Consider the following 21806-nt stretch of genomic DNA (forward strand, 5'->3'; position numbering starts at 1 on the left):
CTGCAGGGATTAAAGTTTTATTAAAGAGAGATGTTATACTTTATCTAAATTAATAAAGAGATTTACAGAGTGCTTTGCAAACAAAACAACTCTAGATTGGTATTTTTTAGATGTGTTGTAATTTGCAATTCCCAGATTTTCTAGATCGTACAAGATTTCTTTCATGGGAAACATAGGACCTTGCGTCCCAACACTTCTGGAGGGGATTACATTGGAGAAGACTTGCTTATCCCTCGTTATTGACCATTTATTTTGATTCCATTGGAAAGGCGGTAATCAAGAAATAAATTAGTAATAGATTTCTCTACCAATTAGAGTAAGCAGAAATCTTTTTTTTTTTTTTTGGTCTATCCCATGAAGTATTTTTGCACATGCTAAAGAATATTCTACACAATTGCAGAGACAGTAGGTAAACTTACTTTGATTGGTTTTTCCTTGTCTTGTGCCTTCACATGAACGCACACTGGATAGAAGTGCTTACAGTTGCAATTAGAATTCTGCATGTAACTTGTAACACTTTGTGATTCAAACTGATCATTTCCAACTTTTGGGATCAGGCTCCTCAAAAGACACAAATAGTGCAACAACTGGATTCTGAAACTATTTTTTATTTATTTTTTATTTTTTTTTGTAATACAGGAAATCATTGGCTTGTAATGTTAGGAGCTTATTCCCTCTCACTTTACGAACTAAGGTATTTTTTTCATATTCGGAATCACTGTATGTTCCAAATCATGTCTTCAGCCTTTATCTTTAAAAAAAAACAAACCTTAAGATTTTGAGGAAGAAACGAGCACAATTGGCAACTAGAATACTAGCAGAGCAGGCATGAATTCAGACAGCTGGAATTGAGCATGTTTTCTGTGGCACTGTCTTACGTTGCTTTCTTTTGTGCATTGTGTAAACACTTCAAGAATGTCCGCAGTAAAATTCTACAATGGCTTTTGTGTGGTGTTCAATGTTGAGGACTCTGTATCAAGGCATGCATTTTGGATAATGACTTCTGTTTGTGCTTTTCTTCAAGACTGAATCTGGGCAATAAAAGTATTTATTGAAACTTATGCGGCTCCCTTAACATTTCTCCAAAGCTTTTGAGATAATATTCCCACTTCTAGCAGTTTTTAATCATTTTCTATATCCCAGAATTGTTGGCATACATCAGTTTTGCTCCCATTTGGAGAAAAGATGGGTAGGGCAAACAATGTAAGTTCCCTTGTTGCACTCTTTCCCTTAAGAATGCAGTTCGTTGTTGCCAGTTTCAGCTGAACTATACCAATCTTTCAGGAACAGCAAAGAAGTAGGTGCTTTACACAAGAAATTCTTCTACCATTTTGTTAAACTCTTCCGCAAACCGTAGATGTAAATTATGTTTTCCTTCAGGCATAAAATGTAACCTGCAATGACAAAGGTTGAATAGGTTAAAGTATGCCAAGGAAACTGGTACCAGCCAACCTTAACTTGCCGTTTTCCAAAATGACACTAAAATTAGAAATGGCGGCCCATGCAGCCAATGGAAGTTTCACTTTGTCATTCTCGGCATTGCGAGTTCTAGCACACCAAGGGAACACTGGGTTGCTAAAGATTACTGTACATACTTGTAGAGAGATGGAGAAATAGGCTGATGCAATAGAAACCAATCAGTGGAGGAACAGAAATACATGATCTGAAGCCAAATCATTGTATTTGTAAGTATCCTGTGGGCTAAGGCCTGATCATTTCTTTAGGCCTCTGTAAGCATAGGTATTGCAATAGAAGTGATTTGAAGAACCTAAATAAGATTATGGCTGATTTTAACTCCTTCCAAAGGAAACACTGAATGAACAAATGTCACTTTCCCTTTGGTTATGCTGGCTGTGGGCGTAATGGAGGTTGAAGTCTAAAGCATCTACAAGCAACAGATTGGAGACCAATAGGGTCCTGGTTTTGTCCCATAAAAAATTTCCTTAGAAATACGTGTCTGTTCAGTGAAAGAAGGCTATAGATTTGCCTTACCACTACCAAAAGCCCATAGTCTGCTTTCTAAGAAGCAATTCTTGATGTCTCTTCCTGTAGTTACTTGTCTCAGACCATAAGTACCAACCTTTTTGACAAGGGCCATGTGGCGCAGTGGTTAGAAGGCAGCATTGCAGGCTAATTCTGCTGACTACCAATTGCCAGCAGTTCAAATGTCACCAGCTCAAGGTTGACTCAGCCTTCCATCCTTCCAAGGTCAGTAAAATGAGGATCCAGATTGTTGGGGGCAATAGGCTGACTGTAAACCGCTTAGAGAGGGCTGTAAAGCACTGAAGTGGTATAGAAGTCTTTAAGTGCTATTGCTGTTGGGCCTTAATGGCTTCACAATCAATGAGTTTACCCTGGTTATATGTATGTTGCCAGAATGAAAGGGTGATAGTAAGAGGATAACCCAATTAACATTTCATTTTATTGCTGTTAATTCCAAATTTATTTTTATCATGCCTTTATTATTTTCATAGATAACTCAAAAGTAAATGTACTTAATATTCCTTTCTTCCTCCTATTTTCCCCACAACAACAACCCTGTTAAGGTGAGTTGGGCTAAGGGAGTGACTGGTCCAGAGTTACCCAACCAGTTTTTCATGCCTAAGACCAAACTAGAACTTGCAGACTCCTAGTACCATATCTAGCCTAGCACCTTAATCACTAGACCAAACTGGCTCCCAATTTGCATTCTCAAGCAGAATAGAGATTTGTGCTTCAGGGAAACTGTAAGGTGAACTTAATGTGCAAATCTTATTAATTCCGTAGCCACCTTGGAAAAATATTTGTATATCTCTGCTGCAGCACTCTTAAAAATTTTATAGCACCTTTTAAGTCACCTATAACAAAAGCAGGAAGACATGGGAGGTGGTTAATGTTTTACAAAATGATAAATATTCATTACATCAGATTCTTATCCCACCAGTAAAATATGAGACTTACCGTGAACCTTGGATATGCTTGTGGATGTATTCTGCATGAAAACGGGGTACCAGTGGGTCTTTCTCACCATGTATAATTAGCGTTGGGCATTTAATATGAGGCAGCAGATGCTGACAGATATCACCTGTGGAGGAACAAAATGAACTAAAAATGCAAATGACCAGCTATCTGCAAGGAATATAAATCCTTCCATTCCCCACCATCCAGTCAGAGCTGAAGAAGCTTCTTGGATGAGAAGCGAAATGTCTTCAAAGAAAAACCAGAAAGTCCAATTGCCTCTTGAAAAAGCACCTTTGGGACAACCATGACCTGGATGATTGAGAATCTCTATAAGCACTGAACTAAAATGAATCTTTTTATTTAAAACAGGCAAAACGTGAAAACAGAATGTATCTCCCCAGTGCAAAACAGCTGTATTTCTCTAACATTAACATCACTGACGAGCAATTTGGGATAGCAAATGAGAGCAGTTACCCAAGAACAACATTTTGCATTGTTTTAATCACAGCTGCAGTGTTTTTTTTTGTTTTTCGTTCTCTCCAGATTCCCTCCCAATAATGAACACTCCAGTTAATCAAATGCAGTTAAATGACAGAGCCCATTCAGTTTAATGCAATGACATTTTATATCAATAGGGCAGTGTTTCCCAAACTTGACCCTTTGAAGATGTATGGACTTCAACTCCCAGAATTCCTCAACCAGGCATACTGGTTGGGGAATTCTGGGAATTGAAGTCCATGCATCTTAAAATAGCCAAGTTTGGGAAACACTGCAATAGGGTGATCCCAATTATTCTTTTTTCTTTTTGCCTTCTATTCAATGCAAACAAAATATATTGCAGTTGATACAGACTAGTCATTGCCTCTCCTCCACATAATGTTAAACCATGTTTATGGGTTGCCTAAAGAGAACCTGGTTGATTTTCGAGTAAACTGAAGGTTATTTTGCCTTTGGGGTGATTTAATGTAGTTCTTGTCTTTTTTAAAGTAACCTACATCCATCTGACAAAGTAACCAAACTCTGTGACCAGTATAAATATAAATTGCAAAAAAATAATAATTCCAAATAAGCTACCAGTGTTTCATTCTGTGTATCTTGTTTCAATATGAGAAGGGAAAATAAACAATGCCCGATTTATTTGTCATTAAATGTAGTCTGCACAATTAAAAATTACAGTTGTAACATGATTCAGAAAATTGCTGCATCCCTCCCATCTCCGAATATATCTAAAAGATTAAATTTTGATGCTCTTTCTTCATACATGGAACAACAATGTTCATATACATGACCTGGTGTAAGCACAGGCGCAAAAAGAAATACCTACACGAGAAACTTCATGGGTTGTTGAAACAAGACATCTGTGCCATGACCATAATGAAAAGTCTGTGAGGTGTAAATCTAAAGATTTCATCTGAACTTTGAAATCACAGATTAGCATTTTAGACAGAACTACCATTCTAAAGGGGTCTGGTTGGGCATATAGGAAAATTGGAAATTATTATTTCTTACATTTATTTGCCACCCACCTTGGAAGTGACTCAATGAATCACCAAAACGTTAAACAGAAGGTAGTAATGATGACTGCTGGGTTCATTTCCCAGTCTAGATGCCAATTCTATATCTTTCCCCCAGGGGTGAAATCCAGCAGGTTCTGACAGGTTCTGGAGAACCGGTTGCAGAAATTTTGAGTAGTTTGGAGAACCAGTAGTGGAAATTTTGAGTAGTTCGGAGAACTGGCAAATACCATATCTGGTTGGTCCCAGAGTGGGATGGGAATGGAGATTTTACAATATCCTTCTCCCAGGAGTTGGGAGGGAATGGAAATATCCTTCCCCCAGGAGTGGGGAGGGAATGGGGATTTTGCAGTTTCCTTCCTCTGCCATGCCCACCAAGCCACACCATGCCACGCCCACAGAACTGGTAGTAGAAAAAAATTGAATTTCACCACTGCTTTCCCCTAATTTAACCTTTCCATCCTTGATATGTTGAACAACAGTTCCAAGCAGAAAGCACTTAAGATGACCTTGTTGTAAAAACCCAACCAGGTGGTAATTAGTTCTGAACAATTATTGCTTTTAAACTACTACTGGCAATGATTGACTTAGCTCCGGAGAAGCAGAAATTGGTAAAGTTAATATGTGCCATATTTAGAATGGAAATAAAACAACACAAGCATCTCATATGCAATAAAGCAACTTCTTGTTCTCCCCTACATTCCTAGCAAAGGCTGTTGTGGAGTGAGGGGTGGGGTGGAGACTTATTTTAGGACGTTTAAAAATGAAGTTTTCTTTCAAACCTCCACACACTTCTCTAGGTAAACTGAACATTGCCTCAGGTTATGAATGAATTAGAATAATTAAAACAATCACACCTGTGTTGTTCTTATGATCCAGCCTGGAATTAAGAAGCAAAAACCAGTCTGAGGCTTATATCATGTGCTTTGCAGAGTATAATTGACTCAGTAAAGGAGGAATGAAATAGGAGCATTTCAGCTACTATTTGTTGGGCTCCAAAACATTTTTGTTCCATTCAGGAAACAGGACACATTAGTAATCCTTGGTAATTTTTTTAAAAAATTACTCTCTAAGGGAAGTTAAAATGTCAGCCTATGAGAAATGCTGATTTTAGAGAACTGCTTACACAGCTGAGGCCTTCTATCCAGGGGTGAAATACTCCCGGTTCGGACCGGATCGCCCGATCCGGTAGCGATGGAGGCGGGGGGTTCGGAGAACTGGTAGCAAAAATCCCTGCCCCCCCCATGCCCAGCTGAGCCGCGCGATCATCAGAGGCTTTTTTTCTTTTAAATGCCTCTGACGATCCAAGCTATGACGATCCAAGCTCAGTTGCCTGATCAGCAGAGGGTTTTTTAAAAAGCCTCTGACGATCAGGCAACTCAGCTGGGATCATCAGAGCCTTTTGAAAGCATGTTTTTACAACCTCTTCACCGAAGAGGTTGTAGAAAAAATGGTTTTAAAAGTAAAAAAAAAAAAAAAAAGGCCACGCCCACCGTCACATTACCACCACCACCACCACCAAGCCACACCACCAGAACCGATAGTAACAAATTTTAGATTTCACCACTTCTTCTATATACCTTGGAAGGCAACCATTTCTTTGAAGTTTATTCTTCATCAGTGAAAGGAACACTTCAGGGGTGCTGTGTGGATTTACATGGAAGGTTGGCTTGAATAATTTATTTCACTAAAGGATGGGTTTTCTTTGTTAGAATCCTGGCCCCCAAACCATCAGAATGTTCCAGAACAGTACAAGTAATTTTTGACTTATAACCACAATAGAGCCTGGAATTTCAGTCGTAAGTCATTGCAATCAAAAGGTGAGGCACCATGTGACCAAATTTGGTTTTATGGCTGTCATTAAGTGAAACATGTGGTCATTAAGCAAATCCAGCATATCTAATGGGGGTTTTTGCCATTGCAAATCATGATCACATGACCATGGGGTGCTTCAACCAGTCGTAAATGCAAATCAGTTGCCAAGTGTCTGCAATGCGACTATGGCAAGGGCGTGTGGCAGTCAACTGGTCATAAGTTGAGGACTATCTACAATGACTAGAATAGAATAGAATAGAATAGAATAGAATAGAATAGAATAGAATAGAATAGAATAGAATAGAATAGAGTTGGAAGGGACCTTGGAGGTCTTCTAGTGCAACCCCCTGCCCTGAGTTTATAATTTTTCCATACAAAAATCTATTTCTAGATGTTCTTACAAACTGTTGTTAAGTCCAGGGCTGCCTGTACGGGAATTCAATAAATACTTCACCCTTTGGCACTTCAAGTTCTCCACTCAGAGAAAATGAGGACACAGAGGGGCTGATTACAAGGTTATACTTTACTGGGAAGGGCAGCTCCTGAAATCAAATGGCCTTCAGCTGTGTTAAATTAAATATTCCAACTCAGCTGCTGTGAGTGGAAGGCAATGCTGATTGAGGATGATGGAATTTATAGTCTAACACCTCTTGAAAACATTAGGCTCGGAGACACTTCTTTATTCGTTCCCAGTCTCTATGGTCATTTATGGATGCAAAGATCATAGCACCATGATCTTCTAAAAGCAACTATGTCATAGACACCTCCCACCCCACCCCCCAAGTCTCTCTTTCACATGCATCTTTTCCTGAAAACAACATCAAGAGAAAGATGGCAGGAATGAAAAGTTGTGGCAAAGCCAGGAGGAGAATGTATTTGGGATATGGGAACACAAAAATATTACTTTTTTAATAAATGAGATAAAACAAACTAGGCCGCAGTTCCAGGTTCTTACCATCTGATTTTTGCACGAACTGGGAGATTCCATCTACCCAAGCTGAACATGTTTTGCTGAAATATTCATGTCCATACATTTCTTTCAAAGGTTTTCTTGTTTTGTCACTCCATTTTGAAACATCACGGATACCTGTATGTAACGATAAAATACAGTTTCCCCCTCAGTATTATCTCTGACCTGGTATGCAATTTTTAAATGCCTGTCTGAGCATTTTGAACCCACAGGGTATTTTAAAAATGATTAAACTGCTTGAAAATAATTAGAGACTCTTTAAATGCATACAATATACCTCATATTTTGATATGTTGGCTGCAGAACTGATTTATATTTAAATATTTTTATATATTTTATATTATTCTTAAAATGTATATTCTGAGGAACTGAATCAACCAATGAGTTATTTGAGGAGGTTAAACGCAAAAACCTCTTTATTCAATTTGGATTATCCAATTTATTCAATTAATTATGGTCTTCGGAATTTCATCTGATTACTTGGATTTGATCCATAGAAGTTTATGATATGCTTTAGTAACATTTTTTTCTACTCTCCAGGCATTAAAAATATCTCTGGGGTTATTGTTGCTCCTGTAAAATATGACTACCTCTTTGGAAATATTTGCATGGGAAATGTGTTTGTAATAGGCAGAAAGGTTTAACAGATTTCTAGATTATCGAGAACCATAAGGCAGGATTTCTAATGATTTCAACGAACAATTGTCACTGTAGAACATTTAGATAAATATGTAATATAAGCACAGAGGGTCTATAACAACTCACCATGGACAACTCGTCACAAGACAACTTGCCTTGGCCCATTCACTGTGAGACAACTCACCACCACAGGACAAAAAAATAGTCTAATTGAATCATTAAAGGATGCCAAAGGAGGGACGAAATAAAATATGACTGACAAAAATTAAAATATTTTTTAATTATTTTAAATAATTGAATTGTTGAATTGTCCCACAGTATAGTTGTCCCATGGTGAGTTGGCTGTGGTGAGTTATCTCATTCCGAGCACAGAGATGGTGAACCTGATTCTGTCATGTTTATATATTATGAATGTAAGAAGAGGACTTTGGATCTTATATTTTTAAAATAAGGGATTAATATGATTATTGTATTTTCTCATCATATAATTTCCAGGCACAAAATGAAATTTACCTAATTAGAATGTATATTGCCTCCCATCACTTTCTACATTGAGACTATAAATGAAGACATAATTTTCTTCCTATCTATAGGCAGCTGCAAGGGGATGCCAAAACACATATTGTGACATCACCATGGAAACCATGTAACCTATTATGTCTACCTCAGGGTTAGGTTTGTGATATTTCCTTATTTTTGGATAATTGTGGTTTGTATAGATGCCTATATAGCCGTGATGGCTAACCTATGGCACATGTGCCACAGGTGGCACACAGTACCCTCTCTGTAGGCAAGTAAGCTGTCACCCCAATTCAGCTGTGCCGCGCATGCGCACACGCCTCCTGCCGGCCAGCTGGTTGTCGGGTCTCTGCCGTGCATGTGCGGGGGGCAGGGCAGATGCACAGGGGGCATGCACGTATATGCGGGGGGTGGGGTGCATGCAGGGGGACAGGGTGCATGTGCGGGGCCACATGCACATTACATTTTGGGGTTTGGGGTTAGGGCGCCCGAATACGTGCACACGCTTTGGGCACTTGGTCCAGAAAAGGTTAGCCATCACTGCTATATAATCCCATCCATACCTCATTTTTTTCATTTAGTCTAATAACTAGTTTTAGCAAACTCAAAAGCTGCTTTTATATCCTTTTACGATAGTTTGGTTGGTGGTGTAATGTATTTCAGGATTCTATACCTAAAGCATTAGGCAGCTTCAGAAAAGGCATTTGGATCCCTTTGATTTAACATGGAAAATATTGCCTAGATCCTGCTCAGCCACTCAGTAAATTGGTACAAAAGGATTTTATAATATAGTGGTGTTGAACAGAATGTAGTTTCATATTTCAAAATTACACAGACAACTATATGAAACTCATGAGCTATGCAAATCAATTATCACAGGGACACATTTGAACTAAGGATGCGTAGGAAGGGAGTTGTTCAAACTGAACACTTCCTTAGAGAAAGTAATCAACATTTAGACCATTTTCATATCCAGTGTCTTTAGCAGTTAATGTAGCCTATTAAATATTTATCAACTTCAGATGCTTTAAGCAACATTAGAACTTTGTCTTACAAACCCATTTCAGAAATCTTAGCTCTAATACTTTTTACCAAGAAAGTAATGTATCCATTTAACTGGCATTTGCTGAGTAGAAAAGGAAAAAATGTATAATTATTGTGTTAATTGGATTATTTTCTTCCACAGAGTAATCTATTATTCAAAGATTGTAACTACTTTTATTTCTTTTGCCTGCTGCGCTATTTCTCATTAAGAGAATCTAGATTTTTCTTGAAAAACAAAGTTGTAGTAATTGTTTTTGTGTTTCATTTGTTAGCCATACACCATGCTACTTAATTAAGTGAAAGTATCTTGTTTGGTTTGCTGGGTTTTAAATTTAGCTTGGTTTAGAATAAGGCTCAAATGAAAATCTCTCATTCAGTTAAATGCAGTTAATGGGCAAAAAAAAGAAGAGAGAAACGCAAAATACTTTATTTTTGAATGATTTTTTTTTGAAAATATATTCTTTTAAAAACTATATTTATAATATGTGCCTATACTAAATATTTATATAAGTCTAGTATGTATGTATGTATGTATGTATGTATGTATGTATGTATGTATGTATGTGTATGTCTATGCATGCATGCATGTATGTATCAGAATTTAGCAGTGTGCCATATGCAAATGCTCTGCTGCCAAAGTATCTCAAACTGATTTAGAGATGAGGGCATAAGTCATGTTTCTGAGGTCCTTCCCCTCCAGGTACACCCTACCTCATGCTACTGGATGATCTCTTCCAATGGGTTCATGTACATGTTAAATAAATAAGGGAGAGATTTAAACCCCATGGCAATGCATATCCCCCAAACATTGGTTGAAGGTCATAAATAACATCTCATCTCACAGGAAATGTTTATTTCATCAACATCTACAAATGCCTTCTGACATGACACTGCAGGATATTACCCCATCCACACTACAGAATCTGTCCAATTGGCTTCCAACTGCAAACAAATGTGAATTTTATCTGTCAAATGCCTTTCTAAAAGGTTGTAGCAGCCCTCTAGTGGTTCTTTCAGTTATTCTTCCCTGACACAGTCCTGGTCACCCTGACACAGTCCTGGTCACCCTAAAAAGGGTTGCTGGATAGCATCCAATAGGTAAGTGCAGAGAAGTTATAATGTAATGAAACTCCCTCTGGAAAACCCATGGGATTCATCAAGTGATTAGGGTGAACTTCTATCACTGATCTATCCTCTCTACAGAGTTTGATGGTGCCACTTAACTCCATTGGTGATCAATTCACAACAACAGACTGATTTCAACATCCTCCACTTCTGAGCTGCTCTGGAACATAAACTAGATCCAATGTGTGGACTCCTCTGTATGATGTACGGCTTATGATGACCAATCCATGGACAGACCTGTGGTTATCATAGCAACCAAAAAAACTCAAGGCACCTTACTCCTTCAGGAAGACTGAAATTATCAAGTATTAACAGACTGGGAGACTCAACCACCAATCCATCATATTATATTTCAGTTGAAAATCCTGAAGTATAAATAGGATTTTGGCATTTTTGTGTGAAATCGCACAACATTTTTATTTATTATTAATTCTGGTGTCCAAACCGCTGCACAAGATCACACAAGTCCTGTGTGGCCGATGACCACTAATGGTATAAATTATGATATTCATATATTATTGTAATGTGAAATTTATAATTTAAAAGTTATATGGATTAAAATATGCATTAATATCATATTGATGCATTTAGCACTTATTTTTTTTTCTTACAGTAGCCTTTTGCTTTAATATAAATTCTCATTGTTATTAATTTAAATTTATTATAGCTGCCCAACTCCAGTGGAATCTGAGCAATGTACAAAACAGGAAAAAAATCCATAAAAACAGATAAGACTTAAAAGCACACAGAAAGTACAGACTAAAACAATTTAAAAATGACACAAATCAAAGTAAACTAAACAAAATACGGTTCCTGAAAATACAATATTTTAAGCCCAGGTCTGGGACCAAAGCCAGATATTAAGAGCTTTTTAGAACCCTAGGAGAGAGAGCATTCTTCTCATCTCTGGGAGAAGGAATTTACTGTTTAAAACAACAAAAAGAAAAGAAAGCTAATTTGGTGTACTGGTTAGAGACACTGGGTTATAAACCAGGAGTTCTAGTCCTGCCTTAAGACACAAAGCCAGCTGAGTAACTTGGGCCTATCGCCTTCTGTCAGTCTAAGAAGGCAACAAGCCACTTAAGTTGCCAAGATAACTTGCAGCGACTTGTCCAGACTGTTGCTAGAAGTCAAGACAAACTTGAAGGTGTACACATATAATCAGACCTACACAACCCCTCCCATATGTATTATAATACTCTGTGAGAATAATCTTGAGAAACAAGAGGAAGATCCACAGCCAGAGCAACGGTCAGGCAAGAGATATCTCAACCCACAGAAAGAACAGGGCAGTGGTGAAATCCAATTTTTTTTTACTACTGATTCTGTGGGGTGTGGCTTGGTGGGTGTGGTGTGGTGTGGCTTGGTGGGCGTGGCTTGGTGGGCATGGCAGGGGAAGGATACTGCAAAATCTCCATTCCCACCCCACTCCAGGGAAAGGATACTGCAAAATTCCCATTCCCACCCCACTCCAGGGAAAGGATACTGCAAAATTACCATTTCCACCCCACTCCAGGGGAAGGATATTGCAAAATCTCCATTCCCACCCCACTCTGGGGCCAGCCGCTACCGGTTCTCTGAACTGCTCAAAATTTCTGTTACCGATTCTTCAGAACCTGTCAGAACCTGCTGGATTTCACCCTGGAACAGGGTAAGAGAAAGTGTCTCAGAAGGGACCCTCCCTAGTTCTCTTGGAACAAAAAGGAAAAGAGGAGAGAAGTGCTTTCAGACTTGCAAGATTCTGTTGCTGTAACCTTTCAATAAAAGTAATGTGACTACTCCTGGTTTGGTTTCCTGTCTGGACTACCTCAAAGGGGTGATAGCAGAGGTGGGTTTTAGCAGGTTCTGACCAGTTCTGGAGAACCGGTAGTGGAACCTTTGACTAGTTCGGAGAACCAGTAGTAAAAATTCTGAGTGGCCTCATCCCCATCTATTCTGTGCCTCCCAAGACCCAGCTGATCAGGAGGGAATGGAGATTCTACAGTATCCTTCCCATGCCACGCCCACCAAGCCACGCCCACCAAACCATGCCATGCCCACCAAGTCACACCCACAGAACCGGTAGTAAAAATTTTTGAAACCCATCACTGGCTGACAGATACATACCACTGTAAATTTTCACATCCTCTTCTGTAACATTTGCAGTAGTTCCCCACACCACCATTTTGTGGATCAAATCTGGACATTTTGCAGCTGTAATGAGTGCGGTTATTCCACCATCACTCCATCCCAACAAAGAGAACTACTGAAACTTCAGTGTCTTGTTCAGCATAAGGAAACAGATTGGAAATAACTCATTTTCATAGATGTTAGCTGATACATACCATTGTAAATTTTCACATCCTCTTCTGTAACGGTCACATTGGCTCCCCAAACCACCATTTTGTGGATCAATTCTGGATATTTTGCAGCTGCAATGAGTGCAGTTATTCCACCATCACTCCATCCCAACAAAGAGAACTTCTGAAACTTCAGTGCCTTGTTGGAACATAAGGAAACAGATTGGAAATAACTCTTTTTCGTGGATGAGGGGCTTGGCCTAAAGTTAACTGATTCTTCACAAGCAACACTTCTCATTGATATAAAAAGAGTTTAACATGGCAAAATTACAGCAACAGAGCCCAATAAATTTATTGAATAATATTACTAAATCATATTATATATTAATGTATAATATCCATATTAAATAATATTAAGCGCAACAATGATCAGCAGTTTTGTTTAGGTTGCAATGACCATTGGGCATTCAAATAATAGCAGAAGCCTTGTATCTAGTTAAGTCTACCCAATTTGCATAAGAATGAACTGGTCACTTGACACTAGGATTTACAGAGTTTCCTGTAGAGCAGAGGTCTTCAAACTTGGCAGCTTTAAGACTTGTGGACTTCAACTCCCAGAATTCTCCAGCCAGCAAATTACAACCAGTTGCTATGCCCCACAATCATGTGATCACTATTTGCAACCTTCCCTGCCCGCCAGCTGGCTGGAGAATTCTGGGAGTTAAAGTCCACAAGTTTTAAAGCTGCCAAGTTTGAAGACCTCTGTGTAGAGGTACAAGGTCAGAAAGAAGTCTGTCCGGAAGCACCAGTGGAAGGATGGATCACCCACAAGGAAAGAGCGTTACCTCTTTCACTGCCCTTGTAATAATTTTCTTACCACTCTTCAATCCATGTGAATAGGTAGAATAACACCAATTGTTATTAGTGCAGTAGCCTATTCTCTAGAGCAGCGTTTCTCAACTTTGGTAACTTTTTTTTTTAAAATTTGATTTAATTTAATTTAATTTTTTAATTTAAAATTAATTTAATTTTTTAATTTGAAGATATATGTGGATTTCAACTCCCAGAATTCCTTAGGCTGGCTGGGTAATTCTGGAAGTTGAAATCCACACATCTTCAAGTTGCCAAGATTGACAAACATAACTCCGAAGAGCCAGTTTGGTTTTCAGGAAGTCTGACTTATAATGGCAAATGGTCCACATTGCTAAGCAATGAGGTCATAAAATATGACCACATTGCTTTAGTGATAGCAATCCCTGCAGTCGGTTATCATTGTTAGTTGAATTGCACTTTAGGACTGCATTGTTTAATGATGGGAATTCCAGTCCAAATGGCCATTGTTAATCAAGGACTATCTTTATTTCCTAGAAATCTCCAGCAACTTGTCCAGCCAGTCAACAGGAGTCAGCACTATCAAAGATACAAAAAAAGAGCATGTTCTCTACTTTGCAACACTTAATCCTTCTTTTTATTTATTTTATTTATTCAAAATAATGAGATATTTTACCTGGATAGAATAGATCAGGGAGAAAGAAAAAAAAGCTACTATGGAAATATTCTGCTTATAAACAGGTTCAATCTTCATTCTCATAAAGTTTCAAACCTTGAAGGTTCTTAGAGGTTCTACTTGCTTATTTCCAAACTTAAATGTGCAAAATTTTCAGAAATCAAAAGTTTCAAAACCAGATTTCAAAGAAGCCTGGACGTATTTACCTGCATCAAGTCAACAGCGTCTTTTGCATCTCTTTCAAAAAAATCTAGAGGAAAATCTCGAACTGGAGGGATTGATTTTCCATATCCTCGAGGGTCCCAGCCAACAACAGTAAAAATCTCCTTGTTCATATTCTTCAGCTGTGGATCAAAATCAGTCTGACCGCTGCCTAAATCAACACACAAAAACACTGCAAGATCATCATAACCAAGAGAGAAACTTATTTTACGCATATTAATATATGTAAAAGAAAAACTAAGTCCCAAAAGCATGATCAAATTAAACTACAGGTAATCCTCAAGTTACGTCCACAACAGCCCAAAATACAGTATATGTTACTAAGTGAAACTTTTAAGTGAGTTTTGTCCCATTTTACGACTTTTCTTTGACACAGTTGTTAAGTGAATCGTTGCGTTTGTTAAGTTAGTAACATGATTGTTAAGTAAATCTGGATTCTCCACTGACTTTGCTTGTCAGAAAGTTGCAAAAGCTGATCATGTGACCCGGGACATTGCAACCGTCATAAATATGAACCAGTGGCCAAACATCTGAATTTTGATCATGTGACCAAGGAGATGCTGCATCAGTCGTAAGGGTGAAGAACGACCATGCCACTTTTTTCAATGCCTTTGTAACTTTGAACAGTCACTAAATGAATTGTTGTAAGTCAAGGACTACCTGTATCTTTATGTCTCTTGTCTGACTATTAAGGAAACTAAGAGATCCTCCTCTTTTGCTGCACTATAATCAATTTCATTTGTGAGTTATTCTCCAACCATTGTAAAACCAACCATTTTTCTTGGCTTTCTCCTCACAAACTCACTACCACTGGCTGAATGACTATAAAACATCACTCTCTCTCCAGTGGAAACCTAAGCAGGGTCCTGGCCAGAGTGGGGTTCAGCAGGTCCTGACCAGTTCTGGAGAACCCGTAGCAGAAATTTTGAGTAGTTCAGGGAACTGGTAGTAAAAATTTTGACTGGTCCCGCCCCCATCTATTCTTTGCCTCCAGAGTCCCAGCTGATTGGGAGGAAATGGGGATTTTGCAATAACCTTCCCCTGGAGTGCGGAGGGAATGGAGATTTTACAGAATCCTTTCCCTGCCATGCCCACCAAGCCACACCCACAGAACCGGCATTAAAATTTTTGAAACCCACCACTGGTTCTGCCTGATGCAGCTAGTATGACAGCAGGGAGAAAAATGCTTGTATCTTGAGTTGGATTCCAGAAGAACAGTTGGAAGGCTGTTTTTATTGTTTGCAATGTGTCATTTATGGATGTAGGAGACAGGACTAGATGTGGGAAGATTTCATATACTGTGCTAAGCTCAAACTAATCAAACTCTTTGATTAAATGGTAAACAAAGTTTTAAAAAAGGATTGTGGTTACTGAAGTCACCCAAATTTTTTTTATAAAGACAACGTCTCCTTTAAATCAAGTTCACTTTTAGTCAAAGCAGAAATGTGTCTATGTGATTTGAACGTGGTTTGAATTGGAATTACTGGAATTTGGATGTGTAAAGAGTTGGTGGAAGGCTTGTAGGTTGCCTGTTCCTGGGGTAGAAGATTTTTAGTTCTTTTGCTATTATTTCTCCAAAAGTTTCCTCCAGTGTTGGAATGTTATGATCTCCAGCTAGTTCAGTGGAATTGCAGTCAAGCACCGTTTGAGAATCCTAGATTAAGAAAGGCTGATCCTGGATCAAACATAACTAACAAGTATTTCTACCTTAGAGACAATTAAGGCTGTGATTTAAGCAATAACTCCCAAGGCCAGTTCAGGCAGGTAGAACTTTTCTTATCATTTTATTTACCCTCATTTAGGAAACAGTAATGAAAAATCCTTGGTGAGCTCTTGCTATTATCCAAGAGTAAACCAATCAATTTTATCTCACCTTCAGTCTATTTGTATAGTTAGGTTAATCTATTTAGATAGTTAGATAATTAGTCTTGTCTGAAAGCAATTATTTTAGAGTCATGTATCACTATAAAGAGCTTCTGACAAATGTATCAGTATAGTTTATGCATATATTTATTATCCATTCCAAATCAGTAGCATAGTAGAAGTGTTAGAGCCACACCTAACATGCCAGGGAGTAGGAGGACAGCATGATTTCCATTTCCAGTCTGTTGGTAGTGCAGGTGGACGCCATTCACTTCTACTTTCGCTGAGGTTATAGCAGTGCTGGAAGAAATAACTCCAATTGTTCAATCTGTTCATATTCCATCCTTCTTCCCAATAGCATACAATACACAATAAGACACTGTATACAACAAAGGTGTCAAACTTTATTCCATTGAGGGCCGCATCAGGGTTGTGTTTAACCTCAGGGGGCCAGGGTGGGCATGGCCAGCTTGACGTCACTCGTGTCAGAGGTGTCTGTGGTGGCCTGACTGCTCTGCCAGCGAAAACAGGTTCCAATCTCCGTTTTCAGCTGTGACGGCTTCCTGCAACCCTCTGCCAGTGAAAATGGAGCTCGGAAGGGCCGCAGAGGGTTGCAGGAGGCTGTCCCAGCCGAAAACTGAGATTGGAAGCTCGTTTCACTGGCAGAGGCACCATGGGCCGATCCTTTGTTCTTTCCAGGGTGGCCCCACAAGCCAATCTAAGCATCCCACAGGCCGGATCTGGCCCATGGGCCTTGAGTTTGACACCCCTGGTATACAGTATGGCTCTTCTCCCTCTTAATGACACAACCATCTAGTGTATTCAAGTGAGGTATAGTTTTGTGTCTAGTCCAACTTTTCAACTCAAGATTTTTGCAACAAGGTATCTGTTAGGCACAAAGCCAGTTGGGTAACCTTGAGCCATTCATTTTCTTTCAGCCCTAAGAAAGAGGCAATGGCAAACTATTTCTGGAAAAACCTTCCAAGAAAACTGAAAGGATTTGTCCAGGCAGTCTCCATGAATCAGACATAATTGAATGGGAGGGGGGGGGGATCTGCTAAATGTGTTTTACAAGATTCCCAATTAGCAAAACCAACAGGAATTTTTGAGTGGCAATTCCAACAAATTTTGTGGACATCAGGTTAGCAAAATATATTTAATCACAATAACATACTGATTGATTGCTATCAAATTGGAGTCAAGTTGAGACAGAGCTTCTCCTTGGTTTTCTAACCCCAACCTGGACCTTCAGGTCTTTCAATAGTGCACTGATGGTGGAAAAGGCCTCAATAGCCACTAAAACCTTTTGCAAATAAGAACTTCTTGTTCTGAATTTGCTCACACCAGGTATTCTCAAATAAACTTGTTGATAAAATTTTCCATGCTGTTAAAAAAACAAGCACAGGCAACAGAATCACATAACTTACTTTCAAAGCTCAAGTCATCCTTTATTACTCTCTTACAAGCATTCTTCCTAATCAAGATTCAAAAATATTGTCAGAATTTGATTCCAGATGATGAACAAGTAGAAATCAATTCATTTCCATTAATTTGAATGGAAAATACCAGAAACTGTTCTAAGGAATGATAATAAAATACAAAACAAAAATCCCAAAACTCACGCGAAAGCAATTTTAGAAAAGATTTCAAGATCTCTTTGCCTTTAAGGAGTTCAGTACTTATTCAACTGGAAAATCTTTCCTCAAACGAATTGAAATTGTCCTAGTTCAACAGAGTGTACCCACTGAAATGAATGGAACGTGTGCAAATTAAATCTCACCAATTGCAACGATTCTGACTGAGCCCAGGACCTGCAATTACCTTAAAATGAAACTTCATTTATTTAATTTCTACTAGTAATTGCTCAATGTTGACCTTCCCTACTCCTTTCCCTACAAAATCCTAACTCTAAATGGGTAAGACCTTTGTTTCAATCTGCTGAAAGAACTTCGGAACATAATTTTATTTTGTGAGATTTACAAATATCACTAATGTGGCACAAAAGATAATGAATATTCCCCACTTATCTGGGGTTAAGCATGCACCCTGCACACACATCTTTGTGTGTGTGTGGGCATGCACACACATACACACTTGGAAGCAGTTCATATTTTTAATACAAAAGATCTGAGGGAAAAATCCTTCATCCAAATTTGATGTGGAAATGCCTCAACTTTCTTAGTTATGAATACTACATGCCATTAAGAATAGTATTGCTTTTAAATACTTTTAGTTCTGGAAATTATGCAATACTGAAATCATATACTGTAGGTTTTTCCTATCTGATATCCCCTCAGCGTAATTAGTTTTTGAGAAGGGCGAGACCCGTAGGGAAGAATCCAGATTGGGAGGGGTAATGACATATCTAACAGAGGAGGAGGTAAACTCATTTCACAAAAGGTTCCTTAGTCCAGGGAAGAGGTGAAAGTAGAGGAAAAGAGTAGTTGTGCCTTCATCACACTAGGAGAATTGCTTTGGCAAGATTTCATGGTTGTTATACAGGTAGTCCTCGACTTAGGACCACAAATGGGCCCCAAATTTCCGCTGTTATATGAGACATATGTTTAGTGAATTTTGCCCCATTTTTCTTTTCTTGCCACAGTTGCTGCCACAGTGGCACAGTTCTTGCTACAGTTATCACTGCCATTGATAAATTAGCAACTTGGTTGTTAAGTGAATCTCACTTCCCCCTTGACTTTGCTTGTCAGAAGGTCGCAAAAAGGGATCACATTATCCCAGGACGGGACGCAGCAAAAGTCATAAATATGAACCAGTTGCCAAGCATCTGAATTTTGATCACATAATCATGGGGAATGCTGCAAAGTTTGTAACTAGGAAAATTGGTCACAAGTCACATTTTTCAATGCCATTATAACTTTGAACAGTCGCTAAACGAGCTGTTGCAAGTCAAGGACTACCTGTACTGCCCTACAGGCAAGAAAGTTCATTCTAGAGCTCTCTCTAAGTGGTACTTAGGTCCTGAGTTTCCAGCTCAAAACCCTGAGGGCGAAAGAGCAGAGACCAAAGATGACTCTGTTCTATGGGAGGATCGAACTATTCTCCCACTCAATTCATTATTGACTGAATTTTAGAAGGAAGGGTAGGATTGCCTCCGTCAAACAAAAGGAATCAGATTTCCAGGAGCTGTGAAGAGTTTAAATTACATGTCCACGAATTCCAGCTAAGCACAACACACTTAAGCTAAGGGGGCGTGCATAAGTGCACTAGCGTGCCTACCATCCTTGTCCTAATATTCCTTTTTACTTACTCTTTTCATGTATTCAAATTATGTTTATACTTTTACCTGTTATCTTATATATGCTTGACAAATAAATAAATAAATAAATAAATAAATAAATAAATAAATAAATAAAGCTGGTGCAGGGAAAACCTAACAGCAGCATTTGTGCAATTGTTTGACTACCGTAGATTGGGGGTGGTTGGTTGTAGTGGGTTGTGTGAAGCGAAATCCTTTTCTTAGCTTGATATATTGGATTAATACTGTACACAGGTTAAGAATGTTGCGGGAACTGGTTGTGCCTTACACAAATCTCCTTGCACTGGAGGAAGAGACTGAAGAGATGATCTTTGTAATTTACTCTTTCCCCTACAACTCCTATAGGCAAGTAGTGTATGCACAGCAGATCTGATCTGCAGTATATAATAAGAGACAAACTAATTTGCACATGGCTACACACTATGGACTAAAAGTATCCTACCTTTTCTGTTAGAATTTTGATACAGTACTGTAACACATTTCTGAAAAGCAGCCTGGTTTAATCTGGTGTCCGATGTACCAAAAATGTTGTAAATGAAGGCCCATGTTAATTATAAACAATTTTGCAGTCTGCTTGCAAAGAAATCTTTATATAACTTGCTTCCAGGTAATTATGCAATGGTGCATAGCCCAGAGTATTTTTTTTTAACTTTCAGCTTTATTAGTATAATAGATAGGTCAAAGGTAGGATGGAAGGCTGTCATTTTTTTTATTTTAAATATATAATTTTATTTTTTTTTAACTCGTTCAGAATCTTATTCTCCCAGACAGTTGTTTGCCTAAAATATAGGGTGGGGGGGGGGAATCGATGCAATTCTTCTTCCCCCAATGAACATTCCTGCAGCCTCTGCGGATGTGCATTTCCCACTTACCAATATATCATTTCACTCTTAAAAGGCGAGTTTTGCAAAGCCTCCGTTAAAGGAAAAGATCTCTACAGAGCACTAATCTGATCTAAAATCGGATTCAGATGATCAGACTTCGCTCCATTCAAGAAAAGCCTGCGCGGGATCACAAACCTAAAAGGCACACAGTGCACAAATTAACAGGCACACTGCCAGTAGCAAGACTACCAAGTGCTTCGGTTGGACCTAAAATCTCTCCAGCTTTGCAATTAAGCCCTCGGGCCCTCTAAATTTATGGAATCAAGACATCCCCCCCCCCCGCATTTCGCCTCTGCACCTCCTCCACCCGCCGCACCGACATTTCGCTCCGGCATTAGACATTCGCGATTTTCCTCTGCGACCAATCACGCGTGCGCACTGCGGTTTCGGCCCCCTCGCTTGAGCTATTAAGCTCGCAGGTGGGTTCCTCGCGTCTCTCGTCCCATCCCGCGGGCGTTTTACCTATAGGCAGCCGTCGATCTCGGGATCGCTGCCAGCGTTGCAGAGCGGGAGAGGTGCGAGAAGAGGCGCCGCAGCCTCCAAAGCGCTGCGCCTGCAAGTCGAGTCATTTTTCCTTCCTTCCTTCCTTCCTTCCTTCCCCGCGGTCTGTTTTGGCGGTTCCGCCTTCGTTGCTGCTCTATCGGCTCCCAGGAAAAGTGGCTGCAAGGGGGCGGAATAAGGCAATAGGCTTTTCACTCAAAAGCCCACCCACCAATTGCCGCAATCGTTGACTTGAGTTTTGGAGGGAAGGGGCCGCATTCTTCTCCGGTCTTTTTCTCAATCCAGGGCATTGAGCCATGGTGGCCCAAATGGTTAGAATGGAGTATTGCAGGCTAACTCTACCCACAGCCTGGAGTTTGATCCTGACAGGGCTCAAGGTTTACTTAAGTCTTCTATCCTTCCAAAGTCGGGTAAAATGAGGACCCAGATTGTTGGGGGTAATATGCTGACTCGGTAAACCGCTTAGAGAGAGCTGTAAAGCACTGTGAAGCGGTATGTAAGTCTTAGTGCTATTACTATTCTGTGACAAAGGGGGGACGGAACCAAAGAAAATATTTTACACCGTTTATTGGTTTTATTAAACAAATTTATAAGGCCGCCCAACTCCCTCTCTCTCTCTCACACACACACACACAGATACTCTGGGCAGTTTACAACTTTTAAAAAATCCACAAAAATATAGTAGTCCTCAACTTACGACCACAATG

At 39.2% G+C, this 21806-nt stretch overlaps 1 protein-coding gene across 1 annotated transcript; it reads right to left on the bottom strand.

Annotated features, from left to right (window-relative positions):
• Positions 1-629: 629 nt before the first annotated feature.
• On the bottom strand, positions 630-21235 carry BPHL (biphenyl hydrolase like). The gene is made up of 7 exons (XM_070942539.1): positions 21061-21235; positions 16634-16737; positions 14559-14725; positions 12891-13044; positions 7225-7356; positions 2941-3064; positions 630-1394 (listed from the first exon to the last, which is right to left on the bottom strand). The coding sequence occupies exons 1-7, from the start codon at positions 21165-21167 to the stop codon at positions 1307-1309; spliced, it is 876 nt and encodes a 291-aa protein (XP_070798640.1). The 5' UTR covers positions 21168-21235; the 3' UTR covers positions 630-1306.
• Positions 21236-21806: the final 571 nt, after the last annotated feature.

This window comes from Pituophis catenifer, unplaced genomic scaffold (assembly GCF_029215685.1).
Source record: "Pituophis catenifer annectens isolate HBS135680 unplaced genomic scaffold, rPitCat1.0.hap2 SCAF_3, whole genome shotgun sequence".
NCBI lineage: Eukaryota > Metazoa > Chordata > Lepidosauria > Squamata > Colubridae > Pituophis > Pituophis catenifer.